The sequence below is a fragment of the Typopeltis vanoorti genome, chromosome 2 (genome assembly GCF_054136105.1).
Source record: "Typopeltis vanoorti isolate ZY-2024b chromosome 2, IOZ_Tvanoo_1.0, whole genome shotgun sequence".
In the NCBI taxonomy this organism is placed as follows: domain Eukaryota; kingdom Metazoa; phylum Arthropoda; class Arachnida; order Uropygi; family Thelyphonidae; genus Typopeltis; species Typopeltis vanoorti.
Genome location: NC_143550.1, coordinates 124,991,147 through 125,013,218, shown reverse-complemented (window position 1 = coordinate 125,013,218; position 22,072 = coordinate 124,991,147). Strand labels below are relative to the sequence as shown.

At 35.3% G+C, this 22,072-nt stretch overlaps 1 protein-coding gene across 2 annotated transcripts in view; it reads right to left on the bottom strand.

The window, feature by feature from the left end:
- Positions 1 to 20,066: 20,066 nt before the first annotated feature.
- Positions 20,067 to 22,072, bottom strand: part of Gart (trifunctional purine biosynthetic protein adenosine-3 Gart) — a 270,858-nt gene continuing 268,852 nt past the window's right edge. For both annotated transcript variants that reach the window (XM_090408017.1, XM_090408026.1), the window contains exon 21: positions 20,067 to 20,723. In XM_090408017.1, coding sequence (XP_090264143.1) covers positions 20,538 to 20,723 — 186 coding nt within the window. In that variant the 3' untranslated portion in view covers positions 20,067 to 20,537. The remainder of the gene's footprint in view (positions 20,724 to 22,072) is intronic.

Below are 22,072 nucleotides of genomic sequence, written 5' to 3'. Positions count from 1 at the left end.
TACATGAACATCCTCAGGTATCACATTCAAAGAAGTATATAAAAAATTACAGAGACTTAAAATTGTACTAACAGAACAAGTATAAAAAACAGCACGTAGTATTCGTTTGTTTGGAACTCATACTTGCATTTTTTTCAAACACGCTACTGTTTTTATACTTGTTCTGTTAGTACAATTTTAAGTCTCTGTAATTTTTTATATATCTTTGAATGTGATACCTGAGGATGTTCATGTAACGAAACTAGTAAACTAGTAGTATCTTTTTTTAAATATATCTTGTCATCTTTTCTCTCGGTAATAGTCATTAAACCTTTTTTATAATATTCCAACCGAGTAAAAATGAATTTTGAAAATATATATATATATATATATATATATATATATATATACAATAAAAAGTTAGGAAAGATTAGCTGATTTATAAACTACTGGTTCACTGGGCCCACTCCTTTTGTTCTTCAGACAATCTGTTACAAAAAGAACTGCAATATATTATTTCCTCCTTTTTATCCAATGGATATAAGAATTCCTTCATCAAAAGAGTTTTGAGTAGTTTTAATATGTCTTACTCTTCAAATACAGAAGAAATAGCCCGTATTCCTATCCCTCATGTGCAAGGCATTAGTGAACGTATCGCAAAAAGTTTTAAAACCACTGAATATTTTTGATGCCTTTCGACCTTTCAGAAAAATCTCCACCTTTCTCACTTCTCCAAAGGACAAGCTTCCACATCTTAGTCATCGAGATGTCTACCAGATTCCTTGCTCTTGTGGATTATCTTATTTTGGACAAACAGGAAGATCTGCCTCTATTTGGCTAGAAGAATACCAGTCTTATATTCAACACCTTGAACCTGAACAGTCTGGCAGTCTGGACTTGCAGAACATGCCACCATCACTAGACATAGTGTTCATTGGAACAAGATAAGAGTCCTTCTCAAAAGTCAGATCCTTATGGAATGGCTTTATAAAGAAACATCATCATCATCAAATTCCTAATATGTACCCTCAAGGGGTGTACAGGATATGATAGTATTACATGAAAAATTTACATCATTACTAACTTCCTATCTACAATTTTCCTCCAAATCAGTCTGTTACTTGTCAAGACTCCAATATTACCAGATCTTATATTTCTATCGTCTAAGGCACTTTGTACTGTCTCAATCCACCTATATCTTGGTCTTCCTCTGGGTTGTTTTCCTGCCAACCTGGCAGAGAACAGTTGTTTTGCTAATCTTTCCCCGCCCATTCTGTTTAAGTGACCATACCACTTGAGATTAGCTCTACTAACGCATTCCTGGATGCTGACAATGTCAAGTTCTTTCCTAATATCCTCATTTTTAATATGATACTGCCATTGGTGAAATCTGATTTTGTCCCTAATCTTTCTCAAGACTCTCATATCTGCAGTATCTAGTCTTTGGTCAAGTGTTTTACTTCTGACCCAGCTCTCAGATCCATAAGTTAAAGCTGGTTTGAACAGTGTCTTGTATACAGCTAATTTAGTGTTCTGACTAATTTCTCTCTTATTCCATATGAATTTATTCAGTTGACTTCCTACCATACCAGCTTTATTGATTCTTTTGTCTATTTCCATATTTAATTTACCATCTTCACTAAAAATCATGCCTAAGTAGCTGAAATGTTTTACTTGTTCCACAGGTTCCCCATTCAAAACACAGTTGACATTTTCAACCATTCTGCCTATTTTCATTGTCTTTGTCTTTTTAATGCTGACCTTCATACCATATCTATTACAAGAGTTATTCAATTTAGTCAGGAAATCTTGCAAACTTATTGCGGATTTATTTAGAAGTATAACATCGTCCGCATAAAGCAAAGAGCTGACATTAACATATCCAATTCTGATATCATGTAAAGTTGGGACGAACCATAAAGAGTAGTGAAGATGTTGTGGCTTTGCAAGAAGACTTGAATAAATTGAGTGATTGGGCAAGCAAATGGGGATGTGAGTTCAATGTTGCAAAATGTAAGGTTTTAAAATTTGGAAAACAAAGATGGGATGCAGAATTTATGCTTGGTGAGAATATATTGTTGGAAGTAGAGGAAATAAGAGATCTGGGAGTGATAGTGGATAAGGATCTAAAATTTAGGGGACACATCGCCAAAATTGTGAAGACAACACAAAGACTTCTGGGAATGATGAGGAGGACATTGACGTGTAGAAGTAGGGAGATTCTTGTTCCATTGTATAAGGCTTTGATTAGGCCACACATGGACTATTGTGCCCAGATTTGGTCACCTGTTTTTCAAAAGGATGAAGAGATGTTGGAAAGGGTCCAAAGGTGACTGACTAAGGTAGTTTCTGACCTCTGGAATGTCGAGTATGAGGAAAGATTGAAAAGATGTAATTTGCAGAGTCTAGTGGAGAGAAGGAAGAGGGGAGATATGATAGAGACCTACAAGTTGGTAAGGGGTTGTTATAGGATCAATGGTGGAGAAGTTCTACAGAGAATAGTGGGAGATCAGGAGAGAACCAGAGGTCATCCCTGGAAACTGTATAAAGAGGGTGTGAGTAGGGGAGTGAGAGGCAGGTTTTTTTCGTGCAGAGTTGTGAATGATTGGAATGCCTTGCCTGAGAGTGTGGTGTCTGCAGGGAGTTTGAATGTGTTTAAGACCCGGTATGATGAGATGTGTGTGAGATAAAAGGACCTCCTAGATGAGTCTTTGACTCCATGAGGTCTTGTTTAATAATAATAATAATAATATACCACTTTCCTTCATAATGTGATCCATATAAATAATGAATAACAGAGGGGATAATGTACATCCTTGTCTCACACCAGATTTAACATTAAACCATCTTCCTGTACTTCCTTCAATTCTAACTGCTGACTCACAACTCAAATAAAGACTAAGTATTGCTTGATATAATGCCCCATTGCCAACACCATATAACTGCAGCGTACTGAATAGCTTCTCTTTTGGCACCTTGTCATATGCCTTTTCCAGATCAACAAAACTTAAATACAGATATTTGTTATATTCCCATGCTTTCTCGACTATTTGTTGTACAGTGAAGATCTGATCGTGACAGCCTCTATTTGGCCTGAATCCAGCTTGTTCTTCACCAAGCTTTTCTTCCACAATTCTTCTCAACCATTTCTCAAGTATTCTTGTATAAATCTTGCCAGGAACACTCAGTAGGGAAATACCTCTGTAATTCTCACATTGTTTTATTTCCCTTTTTTATATATGGGTACTATTAGAGCTCTACTCCAATCATCGGGAATTCGTCTCTCTGTCCAGACTTTCTGAACTATGCAGTGCAGCCACTGTAAGACTTTTATACCGCCATACTTCACCATTTCTGGTCGAATATCATCTACTCCTGCTGCCTTTCCACATTTCAAGCCTTTGATTTCTACTTCAAGTATGGATATGTATACCTGACTGTATGCCTGTTGAGTGTTTTTTACCACTGTGCTATCACAGCTTGTTTCATTTAGCAATTTTTCGAAATAATTACTCCATAATTCAAGGTTATCTTTTTCTCCCGTTTTCACGTCACCTTTATCATCTCTAACTTCTTTTACAACACTCTTTCCTCCATTTCTAAGCTTCTTCAACAACCTCCAGAATATCTTACCACCTTCTTGATATTTATTTTCTATGTTCTTTCCAAAGTCCTCCCATGACTTTTGTTTAGCTAGTTTTACAGTCTTTCGCTTTCTTACATTTGTCTCTGTTCTCTAAGAGCAAAAGCTGACTTATTTGCCAGAAACTTTTGATATACTTTCTTCTTTTCCTTCACTGCCTGTTTAACGTCCTGTGTCCACCAAGGAGTTCTGATTTTTCTATCCTTGCAGACTACCTCACCACATGCCTCTCTGGCTGAATCAATCAGTTATTTTCTTCAAGGCTTGCCACTGAATCTTCAAGGTTTGGTTCCTGTTCTCAAACTCTTTAATTTTTTCTTCCATAATCTTTGTGTATTTTAGTCTACAGTTCACATCTGAGAGCTGCTCAACTTTTATTCGCTTTAAAACTTTCTTACATGTTATTCTTTTCAATATGAAATTCAGTTTTATCCTGCTCAAGACCTAAATAGTGATCACTTCCAATTTCAAATCCTCTGTACACCTGGTGTCCTGCACCAGGGAGAAAACATCACTATCAACAATAACATAGTCAATGAGACTTTTCTTATTCCTTGCTTCTTCTCTCCATGTGAATTTGTGCACATTTTTATATTGGAACATGGTGTTAGTAATAACCAGTCCCATGTCCTGAGCAGAAATCCAACAGGTATTTGTCATTATTATTAGCTTTGCTCTTTTCTCCAAATTTTCCCAAAATATTTTTATATGTCTGACAATCATTTCCCATTCTGCTATTTAGATTCCCAACAAGGACCAACTTTTCCTTTTTCATTGTGTCCGTTGCTTTTTCTAAAGCATCAAAAAATTCCTCCACTTCTACCTTAGTAGAACCTTCTGTGGGACCATGGGCAGAAATAAGTCTCATTGTCCAATTCCCTGATTCTGATATTAGCCCACATCACTCTGCTTGAGACTGCCTGCCATTCAAGAAGATTAGCCTCGTATTTTGTGTTGAATACTATGGATAAAGAAATATGTGAAACTTTACTTCACTCTCCTAACTTAAACAGATCTGATGGTTTACATTTATTCCCTTTCCGGTAGATAGTATTTTATAAATCAGCTAATCTTTCCTAACTTGTGTATATATATATATGTGTGTGTGTGTGTGTGTGTGTGTGTGTTTAGTTAGGAAATTTATTGACTTTTCAGTTATCTTACATTAGCTAATTAGGGTGGTGCCCTTTGTTCAAGTTATTGTTCAATTAGCTTTATGAATGTATTTGAAGATGCCTGTGATACACAGGCAAAAATTATACTATTGAATAATATTTAATGTGAGTTTTTCCATTATTATATTTTTGAATTCATATGTCTACTCACGGTGGGTGATTCCTTATTAAAACAAATATTGATATATTCCTGATTTGCATTTCTCTTGAATATTTTCTATCACTGGTCTTTAACCTCTTGTAACCTTAGCAATCTTTCAAAAGCAATTATTCCAGATGTCTAGAATATTTTTTTTTATGTTGCTTGCACCCACAAAAGGTTATTTGTAAACCTATGGTACATTTTGTATAATGGGAAGGCTAGAATTTTTTTTTCTATTTTATCGTTTATATATATTTTTGTATTTTTCATTTATTTTTATGCAATCCAAAACACCTGCTCTAGAGACCAAACATGGAACTTTTTCAAGCCACTGCAGGCCCCAATAAGCAGGACCATAGTCTTACACTGGTTAATGACATTTGTCTCCCACCTAAAGACAATCACAAACATCCATGACTCCATGACATATGGTGAGATTCGAACCTGCAGCCTGTGTGTTGCAAGTGGATATACTAAACACTTGGCCAACCATGCCAGCAAATATTTTATATTTACCTATATATATTTTTTTATTTTGCATATCACCGTTATCATCTCTGATTCCTTTTACATACTCGTTCCTCCATTTCTAATCTTTTTCAATAGCCTACAGAACATTTTATCACCTTGCTGATATTTGATTTCTTACATTTTTCTCTGCATTCTCTCAGAGTGCATGTTTATTTACTTGCTCTGAACTTTCAATATTCTTCCTTTTTTCTGGCAGAGCACCTAACTTCTTTAGTCTTCCTCTTTATAGCGTTTTTATCCCACTTAGTGCCGGGTCCACTATGATTATGAAACAGTGGGAAACCCCAACTTGTTGCAGAGCCTGGCATCGGGAAGATTCCGTGTATAGAGGCTTAAGTGCTGTGAAGACATAATGTTGGAGGTTTAATGGATTTTTTACAACACTAAGAAAGGATTAAAAAGAATTTAATACTTCCTATATTTCGTCCTAGTCACTAGGACATTACGGGGATTACAAAAATAACTAATGTAACATAATATAATGAAGGAAATATAGGAAGTATTAAATTCTTTTTAATCTTTTCTTAGTGTTGTAAAAAATCCATTAAACCTCCAACATTAGGCATTGGGAAGAGAACAATATTTGACTGTAAATGCGTGTGTTCATGGGGCCGGTTTGTCTGTTCTGGGGATAAAAAAATCCTCTACCTCCATATGAGACTAACTAACTCACCTTTGGTAGAAAGAGACCAGATAAAAGTTCTTCATGTCTTGGATGGGAATTGAACCCAGGTCCTTCTTTGTCTATACCAGTGATGGCAAACCTATGACACGCGTGTCAGCACTGACACACCTTGGATGTTGAAAAATATTGGTATTCTGATGAAAAAACTGCGATAAATCGTGTAAGATCGCTCTCAGTTAAGGCGAAGGTAGGTTTGTTCATTGAAAGAACTTTCTATCAGTAGTCAGCAACAGAAAAGTCATTAAATGTAATGTAAGTTTGTAATTTCAGTTTATTAAATTAATTGTATAATATGAATTCATAGATTTTATATCACTGCCCTATTAAATAAATAGCCTAATATGATATATATAAGTCACCATCTATGATTATGTACTTACATTTTTAATGCATGTATGCAAGTGGCACATCAACAATGTCAATATTTAAAAAAAAAAAAGTTTGACACAGCTGAGTAAAAAGGTTCACCATCACTGGTCTATACCAACTAAGCTATGGAGACTCTGTCTAACTTTTTGAGTCCAACATAGAATTGTGATTTTTCTATCCTTGCAGACAACTTCACTGCATACCTCTAATTCAGAATAAATCAATGTTTTCTTCAGTCTCTCATTGCATATCCAATGTTTTTCTTGTTTGTAAACTCTCATTTTTTCTTGAATTATAATTGTGAATATGATTATTTTTAACACTTTTCTTTTCAATACGATATTCAGTTTTATCCTACTCAAAACTAAATGGTGATCACTTCTTATTTCAAATCCTCCTCTATACTCTTATCACTATCAACAATAACCTAGTCAATAAGATATTTCTTTAATTCTCTCCACATGAATTTGTGCATATCCTTATGTTAGAACATAGCATAAAGATATGCACAAATTCACTATCATTATTAGCTTTGCTCTTTTCTCCAAATTTTCTCAAAACATTTCTATATGTCTAGTATTCGTTTCCTACATTGCTGTCTAAATCTGCAACAGGAACCATTTTGTTTTTCTTTACATCACTGCTTTCTTTAATGACTCAAATTCCTTCACTTTTTTTTCCTTTAGCAGGATGTTCTGTGGTACACCAGACAAAAAAAAATCCAATTCCCTATTGGATGATGTGACTGGTGCTTGCTTGCATCACTTGATATTTAGCATAGAATACTGTAGCTGCTCCTTCCTTTCCCGTGATCATTATTTCATAATCTTGTATTTGTTATTTAGAAGAATCTTACCTGTTTTCGTCTTTGTTTTGGTAATACCAATTAATACCACCGAGCAGAGCAGCTCTACTCCCAAAGAAGCAAGTATGCGAAGATGAACATCAGTGGGAGCCAGATCCAGAAAGGACACCAAAGTTGAAGTAATGCAGAAATAATATATCTCATATACAAGTAGAAAAGGTGTTAAAACCTTATTATTAAAATCCTCTGGATTAGAACTAGTTGTAGAAATTAAAATAAACTTGCCAGGAAATTATATTTTGGTTTAATCCTTTATCCTAGACTTCTGCATTACTTCAGATTTGGTATCTCTTGTGGTCTGGCTCCCACTGACTTCAGTATAGTCTCGGTAGTGGCCCATCCCATAATGCATAGCATTATACACACCTGAAAGGATGAATGCTTTGCATTGTGGCATACTAAGGCAATTAATGTGAAGTCATTAGCTTCTATATATAAGTAACCTAGTTGTGAAAATACTTCATATGCAAACTTTATGTTCTTACACTTGGATAAAGGATTAAATATTATAAATTCTTGGCAAGTTTGTTTTAAAACGAGTTTCATCTGCTCTCTTACCACACAGAGACTGCCCATTTGTGTCCTAGGTGAGTGGATGAAGCAGAGTAGAAAAAAGAAAGTTTTTAGTGCACTTCCTCAAACTTGGGAACAATGCTTCATTGCTAGACAGATCCAGATTCGTGCAGTGTAAGCAGCTGTTCAGAGAAGAAATATACAGAGTGGGAAAGAAGCTGTCCAGCTTTTTTTCTCTTTATTTTTTGGATGCTAAGGCCACTACAGGGATGTTTTTTTTTTGCTGTTTTTTGTTTTGTTTTTTCTCCTCCATAGAGTTAATAGACTCATTACCAGAGGTTCTTGTTCCCATTCCATACACCACAATAGTTATATCATCTCATTTTGAATTCTATCACTTTCCACTCTGGTAATGTATTCCATTCATTCACCTATGTTTTGGGATTGAGATAGAATTAAACTTAAGATCATGAGGATTCTTTTTTGTCTTAAATAACACAGAAGTGAATTTCATAAGATTGTGAGTCTAGTATTCACTATCTTATGAAGCTAGAGTATGACAGAGAAGAAGGACCATAATTGCAAATGACTCTATGCGCAGGTTATACAGGAGTGGTGTGGAGTTTGTGGACGTGTGGAGTGAGTTTGATTGACAAAAGGACTTATACAAGATGGATAGGCATCTGAATGGATTTGGTGTATGGAGACCGAAAAAAGTGTTGCTGAATGAAGTGAAAGTGGACGTGCAGAATCAGGGAAACTAGAGCTATTGGGGGGAGGGAGTGGATATGCAGACATCAGTGAGACAGTTGAGTGTAAGAATGTGTATAATATGCCCGAGCTAGTATGAAAGACAACAAATCAGAATGGGATAGTTAGTATAAGGCATCAAGATAGGGTGGAACTAACAGGCTTCTGCACTTCGTGTATACTAATGCCAGGAGTATTAGGAACAAGAAGGAAGAATTTTTGGCCTTGGTTGGCTCTTCCTGGCCACAGGTTATTGGCATTAATGAGACATGGCTGACAGAAGATGATATAGCTAGTGGGATAGAATGTGAAGGGTATAGTGTGTTCAAGAGGGGCGCAAAGAAAAGAATGGGGGGGGAGGAGGAGTGTTATTGATGATAAACTACAGCCCAGAAGAATAGAAGTTGAACTGCAGAATAGTGAAAAGAGCACATTTGAAGCTATTTGGTGCGAGATTGAGACTAGCAGAACAAAATATACAGTTGGGTGCCGCTATAGACCAGGTGATGGAATAGATGGTGGAGATAGTATGCATAAGCAAGTAGATGCAATGAGTGGAAGGAGAGTAATTATTATGGAAGTTTCAACTATGGTAACATTGATTGGAAGGAGGAGAGGACACATAGGAGGAAGGAATTGAATTTTATTCGGTTATTAAAGGATAACTACCTGAGACAGCATGTAATAGAATATACTAGGGGTTTGAGAGTGCTTGACCTAGTAATTGCATCTGAGAATTTGACTGTATTGAATATGACCACATTGCCACCAATTGATGAGAGTGATCATAAGGTCTTGACCTGGGAGGTGGCTAAATGCATGGAATTTTCAATTAAGACAGGTACATGTGGAATTACTGGGCTGGTATGACAAGCTTAGGAGATTGCTTGGTTCAGTACTATGGCATGTAAAACTGCAAGAGCTGGAGTTTGATAGTGCATGGGAAGCAGTAAAGGAGCATTTGAAGGAGGTAATGGCTGACTGTATACTTAGAGTCTGGATAGTAAATCAAGCAGAGGTTAAATGGATGAATAACACCATTAAGCTTGAGCTGCAAAAAAAGAAACAACTGTGGAGGGAATTTAAGGAGAAAGGTGACCTGCAGACACACGAACAGTATAAAGCACAGGCCAGAAGGGTAACGAGAAAAGCAAAAGCGGATTATGAAAGGAAATTAGCCACGCAAGCAAAAGAGAATCCCAAACAGTTTTTTCGATATGCTGCAAGTAAAAGAAAAAATGTATACAGCAGAATGATTTGAAGGAATGCCAATGGTAGGAGGTAACTGAATCAGTTGATATAGTGGAATTGCTGAGCGAGCACTTTGCAAGAGTATATCATCAAAGTGGTGATATTGCAGGAATGAAGTAACTAATATCTTATACGGGAATTGAGGTGAATAGTATATTTCAAAACCTTAATGTGAATACATCTGTGGGATTGGATGGTATACCAGCTCGGGTCTTACATGAAGCGACTAAAGAATTGTCAGTGCCCTTGACCATTTTGTTTAATTTGAGTCTCAGGTCTGGGTTAGCCCCGAGGGGGTGGAAAGAGGGGAAAATAGTTCCACTGCATAAAGGAGATTCCAAGACTATTGTTGCAAATTATCGACCGATCAGCATATCACAAGTGGTTGTCAAGGTTTTGAAGAAAGTAGTCAAAAGAAAAATACAGGAATGGATAGATGAAAATGGGATCCTGCATGGGGGAACAGCATGGTTTTGTGAAGGGTAGATCATGCCTCAGTAACTTGGTCATGTTTTATAACACAGTGACGGGTGAACTGGATAAGGGTAATGTTTACAGTGATACTGCTGGACCTTGCTAAGGCCTTTAACAAGATACCACATGGAATTCTAATCAGTAAACTGCAGCATATGGGGGATGGATATAGAGTTGGTGAGATGGATAGGAGGGTGGTTGAGATGGAAAGATATCAGAGAGTAGTTTATTCAGGAGTAGAGTCCAAAAGATGGCCTGTGACTAGTGGTGTGCTGCAGGGTTCTGTTCTTGGACCACTACTATTTATTTTGTTCATTAACAATATAGGAAAGGATCTGAGAGGAACTGTTCATTTGTTTGCTGATGATGCAAAGTTGGGTAGAGCAATAGTGAATGCACATGATGTCAAAATTTTGCAGGATGATTTGGATAGATTGGAGGACTGGGCTAAGGAGAATGGATGTCAATTTAATGTTGCAAGGTGTAAGGTTATGGGGTGAAAAGATTAGCAGCAGTGGAACTGTACTCAAGGAGATTGATGAGGCCAGGAATTTGGGAGTGTTGGTGGATAGGGAATTGAAGTTTAGGGGACACATTGCAAAAGTGGCTAAATCAGCTCATCAAATCACTTGGCTTCTGAAAAATACTTTAACATGCAGAGACAAGCAAGTTATTGTTCCTCTGTATCGAGCCTTGATAAGACCCCATCTTGACTACTGTGCCCAGATCTGGGCACCAGGGTTTCTTCTTTATGGAGAGGAGGTGGAGAGGATCCAGAGGCGAGTGACCAAGATGATAGCAGTCTATGGAATGAACCTTATGAGAACAGGTTGGAGATTTGTGGGTTGCAGAAATTGGTTGATAGGCGGAAAAGGGTGATATGATTGAGGCATTCAAATTACTGAAGGGTTTCTATAAGATTAATTCAGAAGATATTTTTCAGAACAGGACTAGGGGCCATCTGTGGAAACTGGGCAAGGGTGTTAGAACTAGATTTTTTACTGGGTGAATGAGTGGAATAAGCTGCCAGAGTTTGTTATGGGTGCATGTGAATGACTTCAAGGCAAAGTATGTTAGATACTGTGTGGATGTTGAATAGTTGTTCTTGACATGATGTTTAGGGTTTCTCTCAATCAGTCTAAGGACTCCTTGGAGTTCCCCTGTAATAATAATAAGAATAATTAAAATTGATTTGTATATTGTAAGGCTTTCAGAAAGAGAAGCACAAATCTCAAAGCTATTGTTACGTTGTTGTTTTCCCTATAAATTTTAAATCTTATATACCTCATCAATCTCTATTATCTTCTCTACTCTATAGCCTAACTTGATTCTACCTAGGGATATTTCCTTTTCATATACTGGCAAAATTTGTATTATGCTGCGCCAGCCAGTATCCTATAACAGGAAGTAATTCAAGCTCAGGGAAATATTCTTAGATTCATTGGCGTACACTCTAATATACACTTCACATACAGCTATATAGATTTCGGTACTTTGCAGTCGTGACCTATAATCTATTCCTAAATATACCGTATTTTCCGGTGTATAAGATGCACCCAAGAAATTTAAATACAATTTTCTGGAAAAAACCTAAACTTTAAAGTATGATTAAAAAAAAAAATGGATAAAATACTAGGTAATTTTTAATAGTAAACTGACCTTTCAGAAACCTGCAAAACCCATGTCACTGTCATCTGACTCTTCTCTATCATCATTAATTTCTTATAATATAGAAATAATTTTGTCTTCATATTCTTTTGGCATTTTTTGACTGATTTTTGTTTTTGTACGCATATTCAGGAAACGGTAACATCATGATGCACCACTTTTAAAATCTTCAATGTTACGCTCACAGGCTACTTTGACTGCATGTGTATGAATCATTTTTGTTGAAATAGCAATGCCATTTTGCCGCTAGCACCCTCTTTTTGCTGTATCCTTTTTCGCACAACCCTTTACTTTTAATGCCCTTAAGATGATCCTTTACTCTCCCTTTTGCTGTTATGTGCTGTCTTCGTGGAAAGTGCGCATACGTCACTTTCCACGTAAGCTGTAGCCTCCAGCGTTACAATTCATACGTGCATTTCTGACGCGACCTTTGAACTGTTACTCATTACCTGTCTGGCGACTTATGTTATTTTAGATAGCTTAGTAGGACACAAATTTAAGCTAATATTTATTTTACATAAAATCACTAATTTGACAAAATTCTCAAATTTAGTCTTCCGTTTGACAGAAAATATTTCTAATACATTACACATATTAATGCACATTCTCATATACAACAAACAAGGTCTTTCTTACTTTCTGCTGGTGTGCAGGTATTATCTTAAATTAGTTAAAATTTTCATGTTAGATTCTGAATGAATAACTTTTTAGAAAATCCTCCATTTAGGATCTAACACTATGAATCAGTTTGGAAGTTAATACAAAAAAAAAAAAAATCACTGATGTACAGAAGTAGGAGAGTGGGTCAAAGAACATCTTGAGGGATTTTGTGAATAAAAAGCTATCTAGCCTGTGTGGTGAACAATCAGAGAAAACTAGACACCTAATTGCAAAATACATAGGGCAGAACCATGTGATGAAAATTTGCCAGATACAGACAGATAACTATTAAATATTAAGTCTAGCAACCTAGATTTCCAAATATTATTCCTAAAAATGTCCAGAGATAAATGACCTAACTAGACTGCCTGTAGAGTAGCAGTTAATTGATTTCTTGTGTATTATATTTTGAAAATGGAGAACTCAGGTGAGAATAAAGGTCAAAAGTTTTTAGATGGTATGATTTCTTACTCTTTTTTTTTTTTTTGGAATACTTTGGATATATATATATGTGTGTGTTACTCTTTTTTTTTTTAAAACACATTGGATATATACAGGGTGCCCCAAAATTCACACAAGAAGTAATTTTGATAGAAAACACAGTTTTTTAATTAAAAATTGTAATTTCTTATTGATTCATAAAGTGTACAGTATAGGGTTATGCATGGAATAGCATATCTGGTAAATGGCCTCCACGGCTTTGCTGGCACATACACACCCTTTTGTCGAAATTTTCCATGACCGTTTTGCATAAATGTGGCTGAATTTCATTGATACAGCGCTCAATTTCCTCCTTCAAGGCGTGGGTGGCCATGGGCTTGTTGGCATAAACCTTAGACTTTAAAAAACCCCAAAGAAAAAAGTCCAACCCGTTAAGTCACATGATCTGGGCAGCCAATTCTGATCACCAAAACGGGAAATGACTCATGCAGTAATTGAATTGTTTTTCAGGCTGTATGGCATGCGGCACCATCTTGTTGAAACCACGTCGTCCACATCCATACCTTGCAATTTAGGCACAAAAAACTGGATTATCATGCCGCGATAGCAAGCACCATTAACTGTTATTGCCTTACCAGCTGCATTTTCGAAGAAGAATGGACCGATGATGCCTCCAGCCCAAAATCCGCACCAAACAGTGACACGTTGTGGATGCATTTGTTTCTCAACAATCACTCGTGGATTTTCTGAACCCCAAATGCGACAATTTTGTCGATTAACGAAGCCATCAAGATGAAAATGAATCTCATCGCTGAAGATGATTTTGTTCGAAAAATAAGCATCCACTTGTTGTTGTTCCATAATCCATTCAACGAACTCTCTTCGCTGTGTGTGGTCAGTAGGCTTCAGTTCTTGAGTCAATTGAACTTTGTAAGCATAAAGATGCAAATCTTTCCTGAGAATACGCTGTAGAGAGCTTCTCGAAATGCCCAATTCAAGACCATGGTGCCGAATTGATGTTCCTGGACTCTCAGCAACACTCTTCACGAACTGCTTCGATGTTTTCTGTTGAACGACTTGTTGAAGGATGGCCAGAGTGTATAAGATCACTAATTGATCCAGTTTCCTTGAATTTTTTAATTAATCTTTTCACAGTTGAGGTTAAATCACTATTCTGACCATATTTTGTATGAAAATTGCGAACTGTAGCTGCCAAACCTTCATTATTTTTAAAATATTGCTCAACAATGAAAATGTGTTGTTCTTTCGTGTAGCGCTCCATTTTTAATAACCCTGAACTGTCAGCTGTCGCGCTGTCTTTTTTTTCTCGTTGGCAACACTTTACCGCACAAATGACGCTAAATTTAAATCTTGCGTGAATTTTGGGACACCCTATATATATCCCTGTGTTCCAAATAACAGAGATGGACAAAATAGAAGGCATTGATTCAATAAGTTTAAGATAAACTGTGTAGGAATGCTGACCAGCAGCTGCTCTTGTTTTTGCTTAGACCAGGGGGTGGCCAACCTTTTATGTTCCATGTGCCAATTTTTTCACATACGACTTCAGATGTGCCATACAATTCTTGTATCCTTAAAAACTCCCTGTAAAATATGTTAATATAGACATATTCAATATTCATTGAATTCACGCTTACTATCACCTTCTGTTTTCCTTTTGCACTGTGATAACTGAATGTGAAAACAAGAGGCTTAATTTTCGAAAAAGTGCAAAACTGCAAATAGTTACAAAGAAACAAAGCACACAAGTATCAATTGTAAACTGAATGACAAAAACCTGCCATGCACCGCTGTTGCTAACACGCTTCAGAATCAAACAAGAGAATGTACACGAAACAATAAAATTGTTAAAAATAATAAAAATAAATGCTAAAAGTTTTAGCATTTTTTCTACAAATCATTTTTTGGGTAATACTTTGCACATAAATAGGCTTACTTTTTTATTATCATCAATTATCAATAATTATTATGCACATGTACATGAGCGTATACACACACACACACACACACACACAAAAGAAAGAGAGAGGGGGTGGATTTTCTATTAAGCCAAAGCTGGTTTTTCTTGGGTTCTTCCCATTAGAGAAGAGAACAGAGATCAGCATTTAGTTTGAATTATTTTGGGCATAGTAGGATTTGTCAAAGAAGTGGAATGGCATGTACCATTTATTATCAGCAAAACTATGGATGGGATTTGAGGGCAGTGAGTAAAGTTATTAAATTGTAGGAAGGAGTGTGTGAATAGATACATAGAGTCCTGGATTACTCTAGCATTAATAAGAGAAGAAACTGTCCATCATGATCTGTAATGATTGACCAGAGAAGAAAACTGTAACTCAGTTACAAAGTGCAGGTCATACAATGGTGGCTTGGTAAAAAAGGTCTCAGTAATGCATTCAATCTAATGCAGTAGAAATGCCAAGAATGATACTGCAGTTTCTCTAAACTCTTCTATAGCTTGTGAATAGTTAGCTCGGTCTGCTTGTGCAAACAGCAAGGGTGACAAAATTCATATTGTGATCACCAACTAACTGATGGACTTTTACATTGTTTTCAAAATGGCTGAAGTGAGATCAATGAGACAATAGTTTGATATAGCTGACTTTCTCCTTTTTAGGAGGGCTAGATGTAGACTTGTTTCCATGCAGTTGGATAGATGCCAGACAAGTATGTAGCAACTTGTAAAGGAAATACAGGGTGGGTATTAATTCTGGAGTGCAAATTTGAGCACAACCAGAAGATGGCATCCTCTCGACTTAATGATTTTCAAACTAAATTTTCCAGCGTCTTTTTGGCTAAAAGTCAAAACATGCATTATGCTGTTCTTGGTACACCTGATTTGTTTTCGTCCTCCACACAAGAAACAGAGGAGAGACTGATGCAAAGAGTCTTTATGTTTTTTAGTCTTATCTTTGAGTGATACTACTGTGGTATCATCTGGATATGAGAAAGCATGGAAAGGCCTTGGTGAAAGACCAGAAGGCTCAACTGCCACCGAACAGGAGGCAAAGTTTTTTACATTTGGCACTTTCAAAATCCAATTTAGATGTTTTTTTTGCAAGCTGCCGGCTGCAGTGTCAAATACAAAGTAGGCATTTTGTATTTATGGAAACATGGCAATTTTGCTTAGTTTTTTTGCCATGGCAAACTTATCTGGTTTTTCCAATAAGGATTTTTGCGTGGAGTAGGGATGAAGAGAACCTCATTTTGTTACTGGTTATTTTAGTTATTCATTCTTAGCAGATGTTTTTATCAGCAGAGCAGAAACAGTATCACCATGGAAAGGATAAGAAGAAATCATGGAGATAATTCCATTTGTTAGTACCATTGTAGTGCCAAAGGAAGCAAGACAGATCGGTCTAGTTATAGTTGTTCCACAGAAAAGTAAATGTGGACAAAGCTATAGTCTATGTTGTTATTATGCAAGCCCTTCCAAATAGTCAAGTGTGCCTCTTATCAATTATTCTATGCCTAATTACTTATTATATATTTCCTTGAATGCAGAAACAGTGTCAAAGATGCACTCTTAACAACCACTGGTAGTCCATTCTACACACACACACCATCAGAACTTAACTACACCCTTATCAGATTCCAGGGATGGCCAGGGTTCATCCTTCATGAACTGTAAAATCTCATTTGTGTGTATACTGTAAGAATCCGTATGTTTCTATCATATCTCCTCTCTTCCATTTACTTCTCAAACTTTGATCACATTCCTTCAGCCTATCCTCATATGCAGAATTCCATAAGCCAGATATCATCTTGGTTGCCTGCCACTGGATCTTTTCAGTTGTCTTCTCATCTCATCAGAACCCAAAAGTGAGTTATGAATGATCTGAGTAAAATAGTCCAGATCTGGTTTTATCAAAGACTCGTAAAGTGTGAAAATAACTTCCTTATTCCTACAAGTTAGTGTTCTCTTCAGCATTGCATTTATTATCCAGTGTGATAACTTAACCAGCTTAATAATGCAGCTTCTGAACTTTAACTATGTCACCATCATCTCCAGGTCTCTAGCTGAAAGCAAGTTAGCTACTCTCATATGAAGACGGCAGGATTTTCCATTATTAACTTTTTTTTTTTCTCCACCACAAAACTGAAGAACTAGCCAAAAGAATTATGTGCAATTTACAGAGATAGTACACTGGCTGGCTTCATAGCCTTTGTTGTTTCTACTATAATTCCAAACAATCACCCAGGCTAGCTTCACTGACCAATTATCAGCAAATTACTATTAACATAATGCTCTACCTGCAGTGTCTTCAGTCTACAATATACATCCTCGCACTCAGTAACATTGAACTGACATTCATTATTATTTGTCCATTGAATCAGTGTGTACAGCCCACAAGGATTCTGTATCAGGTATATCCCTTATTATCCTCCCTAACTTTGCATCATCAGCAAAAAAGTGAATATTACTGTCCTGACAACTCCAGTAGCATTAATGTACAAGTTAAACAGCAGTGGCTCGAGTTCAGAACCTTGTGGTACCCCCATTAGTTACCTTTCTTGTCTCTCATGCATGTTACAAGCCTATTTTACATACCCATTCCTTAGAGTTTGTATATAAAACAAAGATATTAAATTAAGAGCTAACTCAATAGATTTCCTGAAGTGATGTTGCTGGGATTCTCTCCAATCATGATCTGGCAGCAGAATTATGTGCTAGCCAATCAGGAGAAGCATGACTGTGAAAGATGTCATCTGCCTGTGCAAAAAGAAGAAGAGAACAGAAACTTTGTAAGGCATAGCCACATCTGGGACTACCATATACAGATCTGATTGCCTGATTTTGTGACAGATAAGGAATGGTAGAAGATACAGAGTTAAGTGACCAAGATAGTGGTAGATATGTTACCGCTAAAGTGCAGAAATCAGTTATTCTGCAGATTAACTAGGGTGATCCGTTAATGTGCAGAAAATTGTTTCATTTCTCAAATTACCTAGGTAATCTGCACATTACCTACTAGGCACTTGTTAAAGTGAAAATAAGATCTTTGCTGGAACAACAGCAATTAAAAAACTATAATACAAAGAATCAAACAGTTTAAAATATTATTACAATTAAGGAAATGAATTTGCAAAACATATGATAAAATTATGTTTACTTATTAGTGCAATCTAAAGATTGGTGACATTTTGAATTACATAGCAATTGGTTTTTGCGACAAGCACGCCTATTTGTGGTACATTTAGATTTACAGTCACATTTTCTGAAACCCTGCCCAGTACCAAGGAATTGTTTTATTGCTGTTTGATGTAAAGATATTTCTACAGCAGGGACATCCTCTTTCGACGACAAGACACTGGCAAAACCAAACTAAAAGTGGAGGAAGAGGGGGGAAGGAGTAGGGAAAGGAAATGAGAGATACAAACTTTTGAACTTTAATGATACGGAAGCCGTTAATGTGCCCATTACCTAGGTAAAATGCGGAAAACTCTTGATTCCACACGTTAACAGAGCAAATCAGTTAATCTGCATATTAGCTAGGTAATGTGCACATTAACGGCTTTCGAGCTTTAGCGGTAACAGATATATGAAATGGTCCCTATGAGAATAGATTGAAAGTTTGTGGATTACAAAGTTTAGTTGATAGGCAGAAAAGAAAGAATGATAAAGTGGTTCTTTGTTGGTTGAGTATTTTTTTTTTTTTTTGTATGGGCCTCTAATGATCAGTCTTTGGATTCCATGGAGATCATGTAATAGTAAAGATCATCCAGGACTTTTCTGTAGAGACTATACCTTTAGATAATATCTGCTGTTTCTTTAAAATACATTAGAAACACTTTATTGTTGCAGATAATATTATATGTTAAACAAAGCTAATTAGTCTGACTGTTGCAATATTGATAATTTCAGAGGGCCCAAATGGAATAGCACTAATCAATAATAAAAGTAAAGCATTAATCAATGTATGTTTAGAAAGAAATTAAAATAATTAAAAATTACTTGTTATAGTTTGCAGGAGACTGGACTTGACTAATAAAAGATATTATTTGAATGAATTGAAGAAATGTTATGAACTGGAATTAACATTTTTACAGTTTAAATACTTTTAGGATAAGGTTAAAATGAAATAAGCATTCTGGTCAAGGACAAGAGGATTAAACACTGGTTTTTGATAGAGGTGAAAGTGCATATTAATGTCAAATTCTTTACTAGCATCTTATCAATGTGATTCTGCTGCATGAAATAACATAATGCCCTCTGAAATTATCAGTATTGCACATCCCTAATTTTCTTTCGAACTTACATATACTAGTTTCTCCTGTTGATCAGATATATCTTTTACGTACGGTAAAGAATTGAGCATAGTAGTTCCCTATTCTGACAATGGATTGGTATATGTAGTATCACTTTCATTAATAATATGGGAAATCTGAGGAGAGGAAACCATTCAACATGACACAGTAAATAAACAGAGAGATAATTGTCAATCTAATTGCAAAGAGTATAAGTTAGGCAATAAATGGTAGTTTGATAAGTAGACTTTTGTGCCATGGCAATCCCTATTTTGCCTAAACCAAAATTATTCTTACCAGTTTTCTCTTTTCTTACCCAGATTGATTGGTCGAGTGAATAAAATTTTTACTCTCCAACCAGCAGATTATGGGATGTAATTACACTGTGGCATGGAAAAGTAACATGCTTGGTCTTTAAAGCTAGGAAACTGGATTATTTAATGCTTTGCCTTATGTTTCATATTCAATTTTATTTATTTTTTTAATAAACTGGTATACAACTAGAACTCTACTCCAAATGCTTGATTTATCTTCTAAATTTGGTAGAAAAGAAAAGAACAGAAAAAGTTTTTGATACAAATCATAAAACAACCAGGCTGAATTCTTTACAAAAATATTGTATATTTTAATCAATAAAACTGTACAGAATCCTATATAATATACATGATGCTTTGAAGCAAAATATTCACAAAACATAAAAATAAAAAATCAACAGTTACTTAATTGTGCACATTATTAAAATAAATATGTTAATAAAACATCTTTATTCATAAAAAATTTCCTAAATGATTTATATGATTATATAAAAATCAGCTGTTATTTCATGTTTTCTAAAATATATATTGAAATATTATTTTATAAAAAAAATTGTATCTTACAAAGATTTTTTTAAAACTGTTCCTTCATTACAGGTCTGATAGAATCATGAACACAAAGCAACAGATTTTAAATTTGGCACAATCAATCATATACTTGCTGAATATATATGGAAACCATTTAAATACTTTTTTTTTTCTTGGAATATAAAAAAAAAATAAAATAAAATGTTTAAGGTAAATCAAGGCACTCTTTAATGTCATATCACAATCCCAGAAGTATTTTTATAAATTGAATGTCACAAATCACACATGCCATTCCAGTTTTCCATCATCTCTTCTTGATAATTTTTCACGAGCCAATAATTCCAAAGCCTCGGGATAAATCTTATGCTCTAAATGTTTTACTCGCTCTTGTAATGTTTTTTCTGTATCATTAATCTCTACCTTTACTGCTTCTTGTAGAATTATTGCACCAGCATCCACTTCAGGCTAAATGAAAATATATATTTTAAAAAATTTGGTTGATTCAGGCTAGATTTAGCCCAAAAAAGAAAATTTAGTTGGGTTCAGAAAGCTATTAAAAAACTGTTGTTAAGTAAATCAGTGTGATTTTTTTTTTTATTTCCAATAAAGAATAATTGGATATTACTAAATCTGTATGAAACTAATCAAGGATATAATTTACAGTAAAAGTGTTATTTTTGATCCAATTTCGAATGTAATCAAACTGACATTAGCAGCACAGTTCTAAAATACAATTAAGAAAATACATAATAACCTATCTGCTAACATTAGTGTATTCCAAATAACTTCAGGCAAACAATGCAAAAAAGCATTTTAAGGCACTGATGGGGATTTTAGGAATGTAACTTTCAGTAATATATAAAACTCTCACCCTTAAAGGTTTTTAATCTTAAAACTTCCTTAAAGATAAAAAGCAATCATGTATCACACAAAGATTTATACAGTTAAATATATGACAAATATGGAAAAGATAGGAGACCATCATAAAACATTCTTTATATGTGTATTATTTTTTTAAAAAATATTCTTATGTCGTGATATCACTAATTACCACCACCAACTGAACCTACAGCTGTTTTTAATTTGTGTACTGTAAAAAGTTTATTTACAGTATACACAAGTCAAAAACAGCTCTACATATAATGTTGTAACAAAAAAAAAAAAATGACCTGATAAAAAATTACTTATAATACTGTTTTTAAAATAATGTTTTCACATATGTAATGGAAATTAGAATGTATTAAATACAATTTATCTAAAAAAATGGTATCATCTACCACTCATATACTTATTAAACAGCTGGTTATGACATAAATTTTAGTTATTATTATCATCAGCCAGCCTGGTTAGCTTATCTATTCTCCAACCAAGAAGTCATGGGTTCAAATCCCACATGGCTGTTTGTGATTGTCTTTAAGTGAGAGATATATTTCATTGCCCAGTGGAGACCACCGCCTCACTTTTTGGAGGCCTAGAGCAGGGCTTCTGGACAAGGTAAAAAATTAAGTTTAAAAAACAAAAAAATATACAAAATTAATAAAAATATTTAAAAAAATCCCACCACTGATGTACTTTATGGGTCTGCAAAAACTTTTCATGAGTGGGAGCCAAAAAAAAACAATATATATATATTTATGGAGTGCTTAAGGTAGAAGTGAAGAAATATTTTGAGGCCTCCTTGGAGAAAGCAACTGACACAGTGAAAAACGAAAAGTTGGAGACCTTCACATAGCCTTCAAAGGAATGCGGAGAACAGACCAGGGCTTCAGACCTAATGTCCAATCCTCACTTTCTCGTGGTGCACCGATATTGAA